Genomic DNA, 21050 nt, shown 5'->3' on the forward strand with positions numbered 1-21050 from the left:
TTTCAAAATGTGCCTTTCGTTATTTTATAGCCTTATTATCTGTCTTTAAGTTGTGCTTAAACAAACAATTTAACATTTGTGTAGTTTTAACTTTTTTGTTGACATACAAGAAAAAAGCGACCGAGGAGGAAAGTAACACGCTACTTTTCTCCTGTTGTCGATATTGTCCATGTTTTAACTAATGATTGAAGCAAATCGTATTTAATTTTACGAATAACAGAGATTTATTTAAGAAAAACCTGTGATCTAGGTAAGCATAAAATATCTTTAAGAAAAAAAATGAGCTAAATTCATAAAATGTTCGAAATATGTGCTAAATATGTCCCAAATATGTGCCAAATAAGTATAAAGTGTACTTAAACTTTTATGTGTTCCTAATAAAAATATTTCTAATTAATAATAGTCATTAGTCTAAAGAATTTTACATAATTTTATACTGTTACTTTCCTCCTCGGGGGTCAGGAGGAAAGTAACAGATGAAGAGCTTGCGTAAAAGTTATACTGTGAACTGTCAATTTATTATAAATGTTTAATTCAAATTTTATTTAAAAGGTGAATGTCCAAGCTTTCATTTAATATATTGGACAAATTTATCCGACAAATATTTTTAATGCTAGCATAAAAAAACTGATTTTTGTTACTTTCCTCCTCGGTCTCCCCTATAAATAAATTGAAATTGATTTTAATTTTTTTTTTTTGAATAAATCAACTAAATCTATTTTTAATAATATATTTTTATGCGCAAAACATATAATTCATTAAATTTGAAAATTTATTTTAAATAAATTTTCAAATAAAATTCAAATAAATAAAAATCGTAATAAAATAAATTTTTTAATAGCATAACCTGAAAATTATTTAAATTTTCTTAAAAATTACTTTTAAAAATTTCTTTTACCTACAAAAATAGACACGTATTGTGTAAGTTTGCAACTCTATCAAAATATTTAAAAGATTATTATTATCCATTTTGGTTTATTCCCCTTTTTTTTCACACAGAAACTAAAACTTTTTCACGTATGATATGCGATTTATGACGCGACGTAAATGATATGACGCAATCATCTTTGCGCATGAGCGACTTTCTATGGGAAATCCTCTTAGAATTTAGAGGAATATTCTTAAACATAGAAGATTATTCTAAATTCTAAGAGTATTATTTTTATTCTAAAACGATTATTCTGAATATAAAAGGAATGCTCTAGAATAGTCCTTTTGTTTCGATCCTCTTGAAATTAGAGGAAAATATTCTCATTTAAAGAGTAATACTCTTGCTTTAAGAATAAAAAATTCAAGAGGATTCTGTAAGAAGAATTTTCCTCTGAATACAAGAATATTTTTTTTTCGATGTACGTATTTTTTTTATTTGATAAGAATTATGGAAGTTATGATTTTGTTTTTTTAAATTTAACGTTGTTGGTAGCCGAATACTTTTCAAATGCATTTTTCTCTGTCCTACTAAACAGATAAAAAATAGTATGAAAAAAATTTTTATCAATCACACCGAGACAAATAAAGAAAAATTAAACAAATTTCATATACATAATATAAAGTATTATTTCTTATCTGTTAGTAAAACAGAGAAAAATGCATTTCAAAAGTATTCGCAGCTTCTGACGACGTTGAATTTAAAAAATTCATAACTTTCATAATTTTTATCAAATAAAGAAATGAAAAAATACGTATATTTTCTTTTTTTTCATAAAAATTTTGAAAGAAAAAGTTTCAGTAAAAAAAAAAAATTCGTATAAAAATCTCATTTCAGAAATTTTGCCTCATATATATATATATATATATATATATATATATATATATATATATATATATATATGTGCGACGACTACTACTCACCTTATCCGCGTTATTGTCGTGAGAGTTAGCAAATTTTTCTCACCCATCGAGACATCGCGAGCCATTAACGTGAAAGTGTGTCCGATCGATGATATCCTCGTGCCAATGAAGCTTATTCATATAAATAAATTTTAGATCTTTGGTACTTAACGTTCTGAAAGAGAGAGGGAGAGAAAGAGAGATAATAAAGAGTGAATTGCGCGCGATAATACAAGTTGATATGGTTTATAGGCGTGAAAATGATATGCTTCAATATATTATATTCGATATTGATTTGATGAAATCGCAATACTACGACGATCAATAATGTTTCTAGTTTTTGATTTTAGGTTATGTTGGGAAATTTGCAATGGGTAACAATTTTAACCTTGGGAAAATAGGTATATATTTAAAATAGTTTTGAAATCAAATTGATCATCAATTTTGATGAACTTTTTCTTATATATATATAGGTCTCTAATACTCTATCGATCAGTGAGTGATCATTTTAGGAATGATTGAAATGTTAAACACGATTATTTCCAACTTCATAGGCCTGATTGGATAAATAACTAGATAGACATTTATAACTACACGGAGAAAAACGGAAAAACGAATAAAGTAACTTTTATTACTTTAAAAGTAAAACCTAAACTGTCCGTAGTTTCTGTGAATTTCTAAAAATTTTAACTCCGAAATTAGTGTTAAATTTACTACGTAAATAGTAAAATTTACTTCTAATATAGTAAAATTTAATTATAATATAGTAAATATTATTCCGGAAATAGTAAATTTTACTATTTCCAGAGTCAAAATTGCCCGAAATGCTCAGAAACTCTGAACGCTGAAAAAAAATTTTATATTTACAAACAGAATCGTTTGGTGAGGCAATTTTGGTTGTCGTAACTAAATTTTGGTAGGCTAAAACAAAAACATAGAGTTATCTTAACCAAACATTTGTTTAGGCCAACAAAAATTATTTGGTTCAACATTTTTAAATTCCAACCAAAAATTTGGGTTACGACAAAAAAATAATTTAGTTAACACAACAAAATTAGTTGGATCAAAAAAACCAAATGATCGTTTGTTGTCTTAACGAAAATTTGGTCACGAAAACCAAATAATTTAATTCGCTCTCGTACCTTAGAACAATTAGTTTAAATCCCTCACAAAGATGGTGGTAGTCCAGTGGTCAGAGTTCTCGACTCGCAGTTAAAAAGCAGAGGTTCGATTCCAGGAGATGAAATTTTTCAATGTCCACAAATATTTCAATTGAATAAATATAAATTTAACGTTAAATTTAGATAATAAATAAATAATAAAATAAATAAAAAATTATAAAATATAAAGAAATAAGGTAGAATAAAAATTTTTAATTTTACAAGAAAAAAGCCTGTTGGTTTGATTAACCAAACATTTTTGTTGATCTAAGAAAAAATTTTGGTTGAACTAATCAAACATTTTTGTTATGCCAACAAAAAACACTCAACCAAATTTTTTGGTTGACTCAAACAAATAGTTTGGTTGCTTAAATACAAACAAAATTTTTTTGTTGGCTCAATCATTTTTTTTTTTTGGCCCAACCAAATTTTGGTTGCTTTGACTAAAAATTTTTCTCAGTGTAGTATGCTTTCAACACTATAGGGAAACAAAGCAGTCTTTTTGACCCTAGGAAGTAAAATAATCTTTGTCTGGTAAAGTTGTCTTTTTTCACCCTAGAGAATAAAGTAGCCAATTTTAATACTAGAAAAGAAAAAAAGTATTTTTAACGCGAAAGGAAAGTAAGATAACAAAAAAATTCTTAAAATATCGATATTATACAAAAACTACAAGCGTTCACAGTTTGAAAAAGAATAAAAAAAATAGAAAATGGAAAAAATGATGCATGAATGAGGAAGAGAAAAAGAAAAATAATAATTGTGAAATAAGGAAGAAATGATATAGCAGACAACACTACATATATAGTTGCATAATGTTTCATCCGCATCCGTTTGTCCTTCGTCTTCCTTCTGGACAGCGAACCGGAACAAGAAGGTTGGAATGCGCCAACATCGTTGTTAGTTACGTCAGCCGGTGCGTCTGCAGGAACAACGATTGAGCAGAGTGGTGCACGTGTACATTATATATATATATATATATATATATATATACACGAATAAGTTGTGTACGTTGAACATAGAGAAACCTTTCTTCCTCTTCCCTTTGGATGCAGAGTCCACCTTGCGTTCTTCATTGCAATATGTGCATCACGTAAATCGCCTATGGGTCGCGTTTCTTGCAACCTTTCATCTACCTAGATATATATATTTATACTGTACTGCATCATCATTAGATTTTAATTACAATAAAATGTCTGCTTCCAACTGAAATAATTCGATTTATTTAAAAAAAAATATCACTTCAGTGTGACCACTTCCTATTTGCCTTTCTTTCTTTTTTGAGAATGCAAATTATTATATTTACTTCTAGGATTAATATATAGATATTTTAGTTCCTAATGTTGAAAATGCTACTTTACTCTTTAGGGTCGAAAAGAACCATTTTCTGGCCTAGAATTAATAAAAATTTTAGACCCTTGTGTTGAAAGAGCCACTTTACTCTCTAGGGTCAAAAAAGATCATTTTTCTGCCCTAGGATTAATAAAAATTTTAGACCTTTGTGTTAAAATAGCTACTTTACTATCTAGTGTCAAAAAGACTATTTTTCTCCCTTAGAATTAATAAAATATTAGTCGCTAGTTTTGAAAAAAGCTATTTGACCCTCTAGGGTAAAAAAAAGATAATTTTTTTTACCTAGGATTATTAAAAAATTTTAGTCCCTTGTGTTGAAAAAGCCACTTTACTCTCTAGGGTCAAAATGACCATTTTTCTGCCCTAGAATTAATAAAAATTTTAGACTCTTGTGTTGAAAAAGCCACTTTACTCTCTAGGGTCAAAAAAGATCATTTTTATCCCCTAGAATTAATAAAATATTAGTCCCTAGTTTTGAAAAAAGCTATTTTACTCTCTAGGGTAAAAAAAAGATAATTTTTTCACCTAGGATTATTAAAAAATTTTAGTCCCTTGTGTTGAAAAAGCCACTTTACTGTCTAGGGTGAAAAATACTTTTTTTTCCCTAGGATTAATAAAAATTTTAGTCTCTAGTGTTGAAAAAAGCTATTTTACTCTTTAGGGTAAAAAAATCTATTTTTTTTTCGACTAGTGTGGAAAACTAGTATTTGCTCTCTTATATTGAAAATGAAGCTTTATTAATATGATTTCGATTTCCGTTATTAAAAAAACTTCATCTAGAGTTAGAAACTATAATTTTTTTCTCTGATTTCTGGAATATTTTCAAATTTTCATGTTCTAAATTTGTGTAAAACAGCCTTTAAACAAAAAAATAACCTAATTGCCATGAGCTATCTAATATAATGAACACAGTAGTCGGCATGTCTGACCAAAACTTGCTCTCTCTCCCTCTCTCTTTCCACACTGCACTGCTATGTCGTGAGATCGTGAATCTAGTGCAATTAGTGTTTACAATAAAAACAAAATACGATGCATTCAGTGTTCACGCGAGTTAAAATAAAAAAGAATTAATAAGCGCTGTTAAACGCTTCTTTGTAACGATACAAGTTTCAGGGAATAAAAGTAGAGTAGCAAACGAGTGAGAGAGAAAGAGAAAAAAAAAGTCCTCTCTCTCTCTCTCGTCTCGCTTAAATAGTACACACAGGGCAAAGTATATAACGGTGTAGTTTCTTTCCTTACTATATATATATATCTTCACGGTGTAACTACCGATTTGAGAAATTATATAGATTTCTACGCGCAATGAGAGTCCCCAACTCTTGTGATTTCTTTTTTTTTTATTTCTTTTTTTTTTGCCATTCCTCTCTTTGGCTCACTATATATATACGATGATGACCAACGAACTAAAACACGAGGAGAGTCCCACGCGTCTCGTCGACTCTGCTGCACATATCCCACATCCGGTGTCCGCGCGCAGATCAAACTCCGTCTCGCTGAAAACCTGTCCTTCTGGCTCACGTGCGTGACTTTCGTGCTAAGTTACTCTAAAGGTTCAAATCGATCAATCTGTATTCGCAACTTATATATAGGTACTCAATCTTTATTGAGTCTGAAAATTTTCAGCGTTTAAAAGAGGGGAAAAAAATTACACAGTTTTATATAATTTGCAATGTAAGCTCAATTGTAGGTTTAATTCAAGTCTAATGAAAGTTCAAAGGAGGTTTAATACAGTTTTAATGTAGATTTAATTAAGATTCAATGTAGGGTCAATTGAGGTTCAATATACCTTAAATGTAGGTTCAATTAAGGTCCAATTTTGGGTCAAAGGAGGTTTAATGTCAGCTCAATTAAGGTCCAATGTAGGTTAAAAAAAGGTTTAATGTAGGTTCAATTAAGGTCAATTGTAGCGTTAAAGGAAGTGCAATGTAGGTTCAATACAGTTTTAATGTAGGCTCAATTCAGGTTCACTTTAGGTTCAATATAGGCTCAATTGAGGTACAAAAGAGGTTCAAAGAAGGTTTAATGTAGGTTGAATATATTTTTAATTTAGGTTCACTTCAGGTCAAATGTAGCGTTAAAGGGAGTCCAATATAGATTCAAAGAAGGTTCTATGTTGGCACAATTGAGGTTCAATGCAGATTGAAAGAAGGTTTTATGTAGGTTCAATTAAAGTACAATGTAGTTTTAATAAAGTTTTAATTCAGGTTCAATGTAGGGTCAAAAAATATTGAATGTAGGTTCAATGTATAAGTATTTAATAATTTCAATGTTCAATAAAGGCTCATTTTAGGTCTAATGTAGGTTCAAAGAAGATTTAATATAGTGTTAATAAAGGTTTAATGTAGGGTCAAAAGCAGTTCAAATGAGGTTCAATATAGTGTAAATGAAGTTTCAACTAACGTCCAATGTGGGGTCAAAGAAGGATCAATGTTGGCACAATTAAGGTTTAATGCAGATTGAAAGAAGGTTTTATGTAGGTTCAATTAAAGTACAATGTAGTTTTCATGAAGTTTTAATTCAGGTTCAATGTAGGGTTAATTTCAATGTTGGTTCAATGAAGGCTCATTTTAGGTCTAATGTAGGTTCAAAGAAGATTTAATATAGTGTTAATAAAGGTTTAATGTTGTGTCAAATGAGGTTCGATATAGTGTAAATGAAGTTTTAACTGACGTCCAATGTGGGGTCAAAGAGGGTTCAATGTTGTCACAATTGAAGTTTAATGCAGATTGAAAGAAGGTTTTATGTAGGTTCAATTAAAGTACAATGTAGATTTCATGAAGTTTTAATTCAGCTTCAATGTAGAGTCAAAAAATGTTGAATGTAGGTTCAATGTATAAGTATATTTAATAATTTCAATGTTGGTTCAATGAAGGCTCATTTTAGGTCTAATGTAGGTTCAAAGAAGATTTAATATAGTGTTAATAAATGTTTAATGTAGGGTCAAAAGCAGTTCAAATGAGGTTTAATATAGTGTAAATGAAGTTTCAACTAACGTCCAATGTGAAGTCAAAGAAGGTTCAATGTAGGTTCAAATGTGATTTAATGTAGGTTGTATATAGTTTTAATGAAGATTCAATTCTGGTAGAATGTAGAGTTAAAGGAAGTTCAATGTAGGTTCAAAGATGGTTTATGATAGTTTCTATATAGTTTTAATATAGGTTTAGAGTATGATTAAGAAGGAATTAATGTAGCTTCATATTAGATTCAATATAGATTAAAATTGGTTAACTATTCACTTGTAAATAATAATATGTCTGAAGTATAAGGAAACTTGTTTTTTTTTAAATATTGCAAAATTTCCTTTAATATCAATCATGTAATTTTTACGAAACTTTTACTCTCATTTCTTTTGCAATGATAAGAAAAAAAAATCTCATTCACCAAAGACATATACTATTTTTTGTAATTTTGTGTTTTAATTGAAATTCCCGATTTTCATTTTATTGAAAATTATACTATTTAAGGTTAATTGATGGAAACATGGATTCTGGAGAATATTTATAACTACCGCTTTCTCATTACCGGGCTAATAATATTTCAATTGGGCAATCACTAGACGTATATATATATATATATATATACACACAGCGTGTGTATACAATCGGCAAATGTTTTTTTTTTTTTGACAACGTTCATTAAACTTTTCCACACGCTCTGTTTAACGGGTTTCCGTCCGGTTTTCAACGATTTCCTGTCGTACATTATATATATATGGATACAATTAACTTCCGGAATGCCCGTTTAATATATATATTGTCTGCATATATTTACTATACGTCGTCTCAGATATATACACATTCCCTCTCGTACCTTAGAAAAAGAACTTTTGGTTTGATCAACCAAACATTTTTGTTGACCTAAGAAAAAAATTTGGTTGAACTAAGCAAACAATTTTGTTATGTCAACAAAAAACACTCAACCAAATTTTTTGAATGAGTCAAAAAAAATAGTTTAGTTGCTTAAATACCAAGAAAATTTTAGTTGCTCTGACTAAATATTTTTCTCAGTCTGCGAATAGGATATAGGATTAATAATAATATTATTGTTAATAATAAGATAATAATTATTCTGAAATTTAGAATGTATACTTGGCACCTATTTTAGAATATTTTTATACTTGAATTCAGTATGTAATATTGTTAAAATTAAAATATTACATACTGAATTTAAGTATAAAAAATATTTTAAAATAGTCACTAAGTATAGTATATTGTAAATTTTCGAATCTATTTTTTTCGGTGATAGAAAGGACTTAATATTTGAGATAAATGAAAAATAATGTCCTTGACATCCTTGGACAAATGTTCGTTAATCCTTGTCTATGTAAGGTTATGCCCCAGATAAACCCACATTTATAATAATTACAAATGAGGCCAATAATTCGTAGTGCGTGGGTGACATTTATATATATATATATATATATGACGTTCCTTATATTATATATATTATATCGTGATCTCTATATAAAGCAGAGAGTGTTTTCACTTGCAAAAATAGCTGCCTTAAGGGCACTAGACTTCTTATATGAGAATTATTATCTAAGGCTACTTATTCCGCCCACATGGTTCACATCTGTCTCATTTTCTATACTAAAGAGATTCATGAGATTCACTTTATATTCCAAGTCATGACCTTCGTTAAAACGAAAAAAAAATTCTAATACCAATTTTTGAGATTATTATGATAATAATAAATTAAATTCTCTTTTATATTGACATTAATCAATTCGTGAAATATATATATATATAAATTCTGATATTGATTTAGTTCTATCAATCTGTATATAATCATGTCAATTATTCAATTCTATAAAACTATCAATTTATTCTATTTATTTCAATGTTAATTTATTCTATTATATTTAATTTGACATCAATTTTAATGAACTGACATTGATAAATTGTTATTTATTTATTTTTTTTTGGTTAACATTTTGAAACAGTGAAGTTTAATTTTTATTTATTTTATTTTGTGCGGGAAGATAATAAATGTGTGAAATTTTATAAAAGTATTTTCAAGACATGGAGAAAATTTGCTTAAAAGCATAATTTTACTTAAAAAAATTCTAAATTTTTGGTTGTTGTAACCAAATTTTGGTTGGAATTTAAAAATGTACAATCATTTAATTTTGCTAGGCCTAACCAAATGTTTGGTTGAAATAACTCTACAATTTTGTTTCAGCCAATCAAAATTTGGTTACGACAACCAAATTTGGTTACGACAACCAAAAATTGGTTACGACAATAAAAAATTTAGAATTTTTTTCAGTAAAATTATGCTTTTTAGCAATTTTCTCCACGACTTGAAAATGTTTTTTTTGTTTTTAATTCAAATTTTATTTACTAATTATAAAATTGAATATAAATATATAGTAAAAGAGTTATTGTAAAGTAACTTTTTTCGTGTTCTTTTTTTTCTTGTTGAGTTTACTTATGGTCGTGCGGTCAATTCAACGACAGGCGGAACGTATTGACGAAGTTTCGCGGCACGCAATTTAGAAACGGAACGACTGGCCCGTAATATACGACGACAGTTCTATTCTCGTTAGAAATCGGCCTTGATGCCAGGCCGGCCGACGTCCTCGCGTTCAACGATAAATGCAAGGAACGACTCTCGCATTACCGATTCCGCTGCTGCTGCTGCTGATGCAGGAGAAGAGAGCGCTTGTCAATAATTGTGCACCCCGAGAGAGAGAGGGACTATACGGAACAACATTGAATTATGCGAGCAAGAGAGTCTATTTTCCCCATTGGCTCACATACACACATATATATATATATATATATATATAAAAGATACGCTCTGATTGGTTAACGAGAATCCAGCCTGCTAAAATGTTTAATTGCATCGGTTACGCGTTGCCTTCATATATATGTATAATCTCTCATACAACTATTATACACGCTGACCTGTCCAAATAAATCATCTTCTTAATGGATCTACACGTGAATCTCATGGCTCTTTTTATATATATATATATATATATATATATATATATATTAGGGGAGAGGTTGCGTCGCAAAGCTGACGTGTGTGCTTTACACAGAAAATTATGACCAACATAATAATGGAAAAAAATTAATAAATAGTTGATAAAAGTTTCGATAAGGAAAATTGGAAAATTTTATTTTGCAATCAGTAGGTTCAAAGTAGGGTCAGAGGAAGTTCAATATAGTATTAATGTAGGTTTAATTAAGGTCCAATGTAGGGTCAAAAAAGGTTTAACGTTGCTTTAATGTAGGCTCAATTTAGGTCTAATGTAGGTTCAAAGACTGTTTAATTTAGTTTCAATAAAGGTTTAATTTATGTCCAAAGTAGGGTCAGAGGAGGTTCAATTTAGTTTTATTGTAGGTTTAATTAAGGTCCAATCTAGGGTCAAAAAAGGTTTGATGTTGCTTCAATGTAGGCTCAATTTAGGTCTAATGTAGGTTCAAAGAAGGTTTAATTTAGTTTCAATGAAGGTTTAATTCAGGTTCAATGTAGAGTCAAAAAAGGTTTAATGTAGGCTTAATGTAAGTAAAGAGCAGATGCAATGTAGGTTTTATCTAATTTAAATGTAGGGTCAATGTAGGTTTAATTCAAGTCTAATGTAGGATAAAAGGAGGTATAATTTTAAATTTAAGTTTAATTTAGGTCCAAGTAGGGTCAAAAAAGGTCAAATGTAGGCTCAATGTAAGTTTAGAGTAAGCCCAATGTAGGTCCTATATAGTTTCAATGTTATTTCAATTTAGGTTTAATTTAGGTCCAATGCAGGTTCAAAGAAGGATTAATAGTTTTCATGGAGATTTAATTCAGGTTCAATGCAGAGTCAATGGAGGTTAAATATAGTTTAAATGTAGGTTCAATTAATGTCCAATATAGTTTTAATAAAGCTTTAATGCAGGTTCTATTTAGGGTCAAAGCAGATTCAAATAAGGTTCATATAAATTAAATGTAGCTGCAATGAAGGTCCAGTGTAGTTTTAATGAAAGTGTAATTCAGGTTCAATGTAGGAACAAAGGAGGTTCAAAAGAGGTTTATTGTAGGTTGAATGTAGGTTCAATTAAAGTCAATATAAGGTCCAAGGAGGTTAAATAAAGTTTAAATGTAGGTTCAATTAATGTCCAATATAGTTTTAATGAAGGTTTAATTCAGGTTCTATTTAGGGTCGAAGCAGGTTCAAATAAGGTCCAATGTAGTTTTAATGAAGGTTTAAGTCAGGTGGTATGTAGGGTCAAAGAAGGTTCAAAATAGTTTAAATGTAGCTTCAATTAAGGTTCAATGTAGTTGTAATAAAAGTTTAATTCAGGTTCAATGTAGGGTCAAAGGAGGTTCAAATTGGGCTCAATATATTTTAATTGTAGGTTTAATTAAGGTCTAATGTAGGGTAAAAGGATCTTCAATGAAGTTACAATGTAAGTTTAAAACACGTTTAAATAAGTCCTATATAGTTTCAATGTGAAGTTTAAGGTAGTATCAATGTATGTTTAATGTAGGTTTAAAATAATTTTAATGTAGGTTCATTCCGGGTCCAATGTAGGGTCAAAGTAGGTTTAATTAAGGTTCAATACAGTTTTAATCTAGGTCTAATTAAGGTACAATTTATGTTTGAAAGAGGTTTAATTCCGATAATATAGTGTTAATGTAGGTTTAATTCAGGTCTAATTAAGGGTCAATGTAGATTCAAAGTAGGTTAAAGTACTTTAATGCTGTTTCTAATTATCCATACTTACTTTTAATATTTATATTAACAGTAACGTGGTATTTCTTATAAAATAAAAGTTTAAAAAAAATTAATTTTCCAAAGTAGAGAAATTTAATTATTTTTTCTCGTAACTTTTTCCTTTATCATTTTTATTTTTTATTACACTCGATCTCGTAAACAAAATTTTTATCTAACTTACAACTACATCCTTTATAATTATATCCTAATTGGTTTCATTTTTACGCATAGATATATTGATTTTTATTAAATATTATTATAGCTACCATCTAAAAAGATGTTTTTTTTAACTTTCCACTTTCGCTCTATTTTATTTTCATTTAAAAGCAGATTCTCTTTATTTAAAAAAAAAAATTATTTTCTTTTCTTTTTGCTTATTATTGTTGATGCTTTATATACACACAGAGAAAGTTTTGAAAAGAGACTGAAATCATGGCAACATTTCTTTTTTTCCATTTAGTTTCTTTGACGTTTTTAGAAAATGACAACTTTCCTTTTTTGTTCACTTTACATTATTTCACACACACACACACACACACATACATACACATTCATACACAGTTGGAATTACTATTAAAAGACCACAGTAAGCTATTTTAACTAACACGAACTTGTGCATTCACTCCTTTGACGGAATTTCGTTAATTTGTTAGAATGATTGTGCTAATTGTTGGCAACACTTGTTGGTGTATGTGCGCACAGTGCAACCATCTGTCACGATAAACATGCTTAGCACATATTAACTGGACCCGAGATGTTCTTCTTTAGACTCATTAGAAGTTGCTTTCATATTATTTATACATAACGAAGCGAAAGTGATATGTGAACTTCTTTTTATGTCCTTTTGTGAAAGATACTTAACTAAAAAAAAAAAATTATAATTTAAAATTTATTAGTTACATGAAAAATATTGTATTTCTCTATATTTTTATGTTTACATGTGCTGCAGAACTATTTAATTCAGTTTATATTTTTTTTCAAATTATTTGTTCCAAATAAAAGCGAAAAAAAAAGAATTTCTCTGATTCCACGATAAAAGTTTCATTAGTTCTAGTTTTCGTAGCGCTAGTATAATCATTAAAACACACCGTTTTAAATATGAATACGAATTCAGTGCAGTCTTTTCTTGACTTGATATTTTATAGAAATAGTTAAAAGAGGTTCAAAATTTGTCACTTGCGATGATACGTTCCTTGGTATTGAAATTAAGAACTCTGCGTACGGTGGAGAGTGATCAATAATTGCTCGCTTCCCCCTTCCCTCTTGCATGTGTTCTCAATTTTAACATTCAGAGGCAATGTACACTTATAAAACAACAATGAAAATCTTGTTATAAAACTCTATAATAGAATAATATATAATTGAAAAAGAATTTATCTTTAATCTCATAATTACATCAAACGTATGAAGTGTATATGATTGGAAATAATTTTTGCCAAAAAATTGCGCTTTGCTATAATAAAGCTCTCTCTTCCTTGTGCAATAATATAGTTCCAGGAAGATAGGTATTCACGAGAGGGCTAGACATATACCGTTTGAAAGGTTCATTAGCTCCCCGGCACTGTAAACGGTAGATTGTTTCGTAGACACGCGTGCAACTATGTTGTGCTACACAGTGAATATATATATATATATATATATATATATATATATATATACAGCACAGGCTTCATATAAGAAAAGAGGAGTAAATGAAGGACCTGATTTATGTTTCAGGCAACAAGGAAGATCTCCAAGTGCGGGTACCTCTTCGTGGCACCGGGATGGGACTTCTCAAACCCTCTGAACCGTACAAAGGTAAGATTCTTTTCTCATTTTTTTTTTATTATTTTCTCGACCCTTCCTTCTATAATGTTTTTCTCTATTTTCTCGCTCACGGTGAAAAATTATAAATCTCAGTTTTAAGGTTATTCAACCCTTTGTATATATATATATATATATATATATATATATATATATATATATATATATATATATATATATATATATATATATATATATATATATCTACCCGAGACTCGCAATCTTTCAAAATAAATTATATAACATGAACGGGGGAACGTAATTTGAAATGTTAACATAATTCAAATATTTTGTTGAAAGTTCTTAAAAATGAATCAGAAAAAAAAGAATATATTTTTTTATTTCTACGATGAACTTTTGGAAATTGAAATTTGATCTTAACATAACCTTAAAAAAACTACTGAAATGCTTTTAATTTAAGTTATATTTATAAAATTATGTTAGGTTGTTAGACCTCCTTCGTCTGTTAAATTGAATACTCATGCGTAGATCAACGCGATCTCCCACCTGAGTTGCAACATTTTTTCCGCTAGAGGCGCTAGTATCACAAACTAAATAAGCATATATATATATATATATATATATATATATATATATATATATATATATATATATATATATATATATATATATATATATATATGTGTATGTGACGCTCTGCGACAAAAGGTACTTAAGCTCTCAAAATTTTTAGGTTAAATTTTTGATTTTTGAAGTGAAAATACATAAAGAGGGTCAACTATTTATACAAACTATTGGTATTAAAGTTTTTATTACATCTAAAATATTCAATAAAATCTATTTTTGATTTTGTCTAATTAAAAAAGAATTTTTTATTGAGGTAAAACTATCACTAAACAGAAACTAAGATTTTTGGAAGCTTAGGTTATGTTTAGTGATAGTTTTATCTTAATAAAAAATTCTTTTTTAATTAGGCAAAATCAAAAATAGATTTTATTGAATATTTTGGCTTAATGCAGTTTGTACATCTAAAATAACCTTAAATTTTACGTTAAAGCTATTTAAGTACAAACTATAAAATTTAAATTAATAATAATAATAATAAGTAGATAAATTAAATTATTTTTTTATGATAATAATTTTGAAAAGCCTTGGGGGAGGGGAAGGGAATTATATATATTTACATAATTGTGAGATTGAAAGTGATAGAGGACAGATCGATAGTTTCCTCTTTAGATATTTTTGTTGACTATCGCTCGAGTGCAGAAAATAGTCTATGGCGTATAATGGTTTCTGACAAGACAATGAAGCTGCGGGCAAAAGAGAAAAGCTGGAAAGTATCGTTTCTCGAGGCGTGTCTGCGCCTTTGAATCATCAAACGAGAACATTACAGAATCGTTTCTCACTATATATGTATATAACATGATTGAAATAGTTTTTTTTTTTTGCTTTTTCTCGCGACATATCATTCATTTCAAATATATTTTGTTTGAAATTGAAAATGTATTTCTTTAAATTAAAGAACAATTTTCTTAGATCTTATATATATATATAAAAAAAAATAATTCTTTGATTCAAAGAAACATTTTTCTATATGTATTATCATTTTTATTATTAATTTGGTTTATACATCTAACATAACCTCAAACTTTACTTTACTATTAGTAGTAGTAGTAGTATTAAAATTATTATTATTATATTCTTATTGATATTATTATTATTATTGTTGTTTTTCTTAATTATTTTTATGATTATTATTGAGAGAGCAATATGTGCGTGCGTATATATATATATATATATATATATATATATATATTTAGTTTGTCACGAACGCACAAAATGCAACAAATAATACAAAAATGACCATAAACTTTCTCGCACTTGTATAGAAATTATAAATCTAAGAAAAACTATTTAATTATATCAAGAGAAAAATTAAGAAAGTTGATATAGTATATATAATAAACAAGTATAAAATGAAAAATTAAATTTAGAAAATTACTATAGTAAATAAATAAATAATAAAAATAATTATCATGTTTTTTGGTTTTGAAAAAAAAAATTGTGATGAGGTTAATGTCCCATGTACAATTCATATATATATATATAGAGGAAAGGGACCTTCTCTCGCAGTAGAAAGAAAGCGGTTGGTTGGGTTATGCTGAGAGTCCCCCATGTCCTTAAACCTCATCGCAAGTGGACTCTCACTGCGAATTTTCTGCGCAAGCAACGACCAATCGTCCATTTGGACACAACCGGTCGCGATGAAAGTGATATGCTATTAATTACCATGATCGAGCTGAGAAAAAATCAGCTTCTATATATTTGTATCTATTCTTTAAAAACGTATACATATATTATTATTATTATTATTATTATTATTATTATTAATTATTATTAAATTTATTACTTCGCTTCGCGCGCCAACCTCCATTATTTTCCTATTTAATGTTTAATTTTTTAAAAGCTTGCAAGTATTAAAATTTTATCTAAACTTTGAGATTATGTTTGTTTCTTGATTATGAGAATTTGAAGTTATGTTTGACAGACATCAATTCAATCCCAACGGTCCCTTGACTTATGTTCTTGTATTTTGAGGTTATGTTTGATCTACGACCTTGAATCCTTAAAATCTTATAGGACCTTGAATTTTTAGGTTATGTTTGAACTAAGGCCTTGAATCCTGTAAACCAATGTCTTCGAATTTTGAGGTTATGTTTCATCTATAGCCTTGAATCCTAGAGAGCTAGGACCTTAAATTTTTAGGTTATGTTCGTTTTAATACTAATATAGGTAGATATTCCACGTCAATTCGCCGATGGATTTGAGGTTAAAGTACCAACTAAAATAGTAAAATATATATATATATATATATATATATATATATATATATATATATATATATATATATATGGGTCATTCCATATTAAAAGTACACTCAGAAAAAAGATATGTTTGAACCAAATGTACCATTTTTTAATATTTACCCAATTTTTTGGTTAGTTCAAACAAAATTTGTTTAATTCAAATAAATATTTATTTGATCTAAATAACTGTTTAATTTATTTTAATAAATTTTTTCAACAAAAAAAAATTTGATTGAGCTAAATAAACGTTTGCTTTATGCAACCAAATGTTTAGTTAATTGTATATCAATGCATTTATTTTGTTGATTTAACCAAAATTTGGTTGCTTCAAACAAATTTTTTTCTGAGTGTAACCAATCTAACCTATCTTAATCTAACCTTGACAAAAATATAGGTTGGGTACACTTGATATGGAATGACCCATATTGGAGACAGCGGCGAAATCTTTTTATATTATAGAGAGATATGGGCCATTCCATGTCAAGAGTAACCAATCTAAGACCTATATTGTACTTACCATGTCAAAAACATAGGTCTTAGGTTGGTTACTCTTGACGTGGAATGACCCATATGAAAACAGCGGCAATATCTTTTTTTTTATAATATAGAGAGATATTTATTTATATTTATATGAATGTATGAAAACGATAAATACGCCCGAAGCTTCGCCTTCAATTCGTTTCGTTTGAAAAATTTACGTTTAACAATTTAATAACTCGTGGTAAATGCACTATGTAAAATAATTAATTGATATCAATGTTCCGCTGTAAATGCGAATGATTCGAGTCTTCTGTATGTATATATATATATATATATATATATATATATATAGGTATGTATGTTAAATAATCTCATTAAATTGCTTTTACTTAGTTGCGCTCACTAGTAGAAAATAACAAAAAAAAAGAAAAATACAAAACAAAAATAATAATAAAATGGAGTTGTAACTCCTTTTGAATTATATTTGCGAGAAATGCAGATGAAATCCCACTGTGCAAAAAGGCAACTAATGATTCGCACTAACAGCTTATTTAATGTGTAATTTTCTCATTTTTCATTTAGTTAAATTTATGATTTTTAATTGCTTGTACAATTTTTACAAAATGTGCCATTCTAGGAATTTTTTTTCAATTTTTTAATTTTTGAATAACCTCATGATCAATTTAAATGAAAGATTTATTTATAAAATATAAAATTAAATTAAACTTTAACTTAGAAATGATAAAAAGGGCAAAAAAAAACAAACAAATTTTTGAATAAAAATAATAATTGTAACGTTACGTTGCTTATATTTGAGTCAATGTGATACCAACGTGATGTGCGAGAACGCAAAATATGAAAATTCAAAATGACGGATCCAAAACGGCGGATACGTTTATTTAAAAATGCTTTATGGAAAAAAATCTTCACCTGGAACAGCGATACATGTTTCACTAAAATAGCGAAAGTTTTTTCCTTATTCTGAAGAAACATATATAGCTGTTCCAATGAAACTGATCGCTGTTACAAGTGAAGATTTTTTTCCATGAAGCATTTGTAAAGAAACGTATCCGCCATTTTGGATCAGCCATTTTGAATTTTGAAAAACTGATGCCAAATGCGATAATAACGCTGTGAATATTTAAAAACCATTATTCGGTTAAATTTTTTAAATAGGATTGTTATTTGTGCTTATGAATGTGTAAATTTCATATAATCAACTTCATTTTATTAATATTTAACGAAATTTTCAGATAACCGCGCCACCTAACCCCGAATGTACTTTTGAAATACTTATTAATTTTTTATAAAAACTGTCAATATAAATCAAAATTTTTTTTTTTTGTTTCTTAATAACAAATGTATAGAGCTCAAAACTTAATATTTGAGCTCTTCTAAAATTAATTTTTTAAAGAGATATCACAAAAAAATGAAGAGATTAAAAAATTACTTTGGAGTGCCAAAATCAGTTATTTTAATCTATACTCCACAATAATTAATGAAATTTTGTACAAACTTACAGTTCATCAAGTACTTTAAGCAGAATAAAGAGAAAAATTAATGTAACTTAACACTTTTGAATAAACTCAAGTGCGCCAAGCAACCCCTGAGCCAAACAGCCACGGTCTCCCCTAAGTTTCATCTGAATCCAATATACGGAAAAAAAACTTTATCTGAAACAGCGATATGTTTCACTAAAACATTGAAAGTTTTTCCGCTATTCTAGAGAAACATATACAGCTGTTTCAGATAAAGATTTTTCTTGTGTTAAATTCAGTTGAAACTTGTTACTTAGGGGTTTTCGGGGTCGTTGATTACGAATTTGGCATTAGTTTTTCAAAATTCAAAATTTCGGATCAAGTGTAGATAGCGCGTTACATTTCATTGATTATTATTATTATTATTATTATTATTATTATTATTATTATTATTATTTTTAGTCGGTTTGAGTATATACAATGCCGATAAATATAAAGACAAGAGATCTTGACCGCAACTGTCGGTGCGTTAAGAATTTTAAGTCTATTTTGGATGTTGCCGCCTAAAATATTGAAATTAAATCGAGTGCGACGGGTTGCAGCCGCGAGTCAGTAAATCTCGGGTTGGTCTCTATTCGCCGCGGGCTGCCACGCCGACGACGACGACGACCGGAGAAAGTGAATAATTAGAGACCGCCTTAAAGACGCTTTGCCTGTGCGGCAAGTGATGCGTGATAGCAATTAATGCTCTAGTGCCTAGTCCTTAATTAGATGGACTCCGTCAACTTGGTATTATAGAACTCACTGCTACATTCTAGGGAAATGTCTTTCTTTTTTTTCATTTTCAATTTATCTTTTTTTTTTCAAAAAAGTGCGCCATACATTTTTTGTTCAGAACTTTTTGCCTATTTTTTTTGGTGGTATTCCGGAGCGATTATCTAGTAAATTTAATTTTTCGAAAATTTTTCAGAAATATATTTGAGTGTAGCTCAGCATCCGCTGGACCAATCAAAAAGTGCGACATACATTTTTTGTTCAGAACTTTCTTCTAATTACTTTGGTGGTATTCCGGAGTGATTATCTCCAAAATTTAATTTTTCGAAAATTTTTCAGAAATATATTTGAGTGTAGCTCAGCATCCGCTGGACCAATCAAAAAGTGCGCCATACATTTTTTGTTCGAAACTTTTTCCCTTTTTTTTGGTGGTATTCCGGAGCGATTATCTAGTAAATTTAATTTTTCGAAAATTTTTCAGAAATATATTTGAGTGTAGCTCAGCATCCGCTGGACCAATCAAAAAGTGCGACATACATTTTTTGTTCAGAACTTTCTTCTAATTACTTTGGTGGTATTTCGGAGCGATTATCTCAAAAATTTAATTTTTCGAAAATTTTTCAGAAATATATTTGAGTGTAGCTCAGCATCCGCTGGACCAATCAAAAAGTGCGCCATACATTTTTTGTTCATAACTTTCTTCTAATTACTTTGGTGGTATTCCGGAGCGATTATCTAGTAAATTTAATTTTTCGAAAATTTTTCAGAAATATATTTGAGTGTAGCTCAGCATCCGCTGGACCAATCAAAAAGTGCGACATACATTTTTTGTTCAGAACTTTCTTCTAATTACTTTGGTGGTATTTCGGAGCGATTATCTCAAAAATTTAATTTTTCGAAAATTTTTCAGAAATATATTTGAGTGTAGCTCAGCATCCGCTGGACCAATCAAAAAGTGCGCCATACATTTTTTGTTCATAACTTTCTTCTAATTACTTTGGTGGTATTCCGGAGCGATTATCTAGTAAATTTAATTTTTCGAAAATTTTTCAGAAATATATTTGAGTGTAGCTCAGCATCCGCTGGACCAATCAAAAAGTGCGACATACATTTTTTGTTCAGAACTTTCTTCTAATTACTTTGGTGGTATTCCGGAGCGATTATCTCAAAAATTTAATTTTTCGAAAATTTTTCAGAAATATATTTGAGTGTAGCTCAGCATCCGCTGGACCAATCAAAAAGTGCGCCATACATTTTTTGTTCGAAACTTTTTCCCTTTTTTTTGGTGGTATTCCGGAGCGATTATCTAGTAAATTTAATTTTTCGAAAATTTTTCAGAAATATATTTGAGTGTAGCTCAGCATCCGCTGGACCAATCAAAAAGTGCGACATACATTTTTTGTTCAGAACTTTCTTCTAATTACTTTGGTGGTATTTCGGAGCGATTATCTCAAAAATTTAATTTTTCGAAAATTTTTCAGAAATATATTTGAGTGTAGCTCAGCATCCGCTGGACCAATCAAAAAGTGCGACATACATTTTTTGTTCAGAACTTTCTTCTAATTACTTTGGTGGTATTTCGGAGCGATTATCTAGTAAATTTAATTTTTCGAAAATTTTTCAGAAATATATTTGAGTGTAGCTC

General features: G+C 28.8%; 1 protein-coding gene across 2 annotated transcripts in view; it reads left to right on the forward strand.

The window, feature by feature from the left end:
- The window catches only part of LOC127284015 (protein outspread), a 336175-nt gene that overhangs the window by 67063 nt on the left and 248062 nt on the right, over positions 1-21050 (forward strand). For both annotated transcript variants that reach the window (XM_051309278.1, XM_051309279.1), the window contains exon 2: positions 13759-13839. In XM_051309278.1, the coding sequence (XP_051165235.1) occupies positions 13759-13839 (81 nt within the window). The remainder of the gene's footprint in view (positions 1-13758; positions 13840-21050) is intronic.

The sequence above is a fragment of the Leptopilina boulardi genome, unplaced genomic scaffold (genome assembly GCF_019393585.1).
Source record: "Leptopilina boulardi isolate dan_hultmark-lab unplaced genomic scaffold, ZJU_Lbou_2.1 LbouV2_316, whole genome shotgun sequence".
Classification (NCBI taxonomy): Eukaryota; Metazoa; Arthropoda; class Insecta; order Hymenoptera; family Figitidae; genus Leptopilina; species Leptopilina boulardi.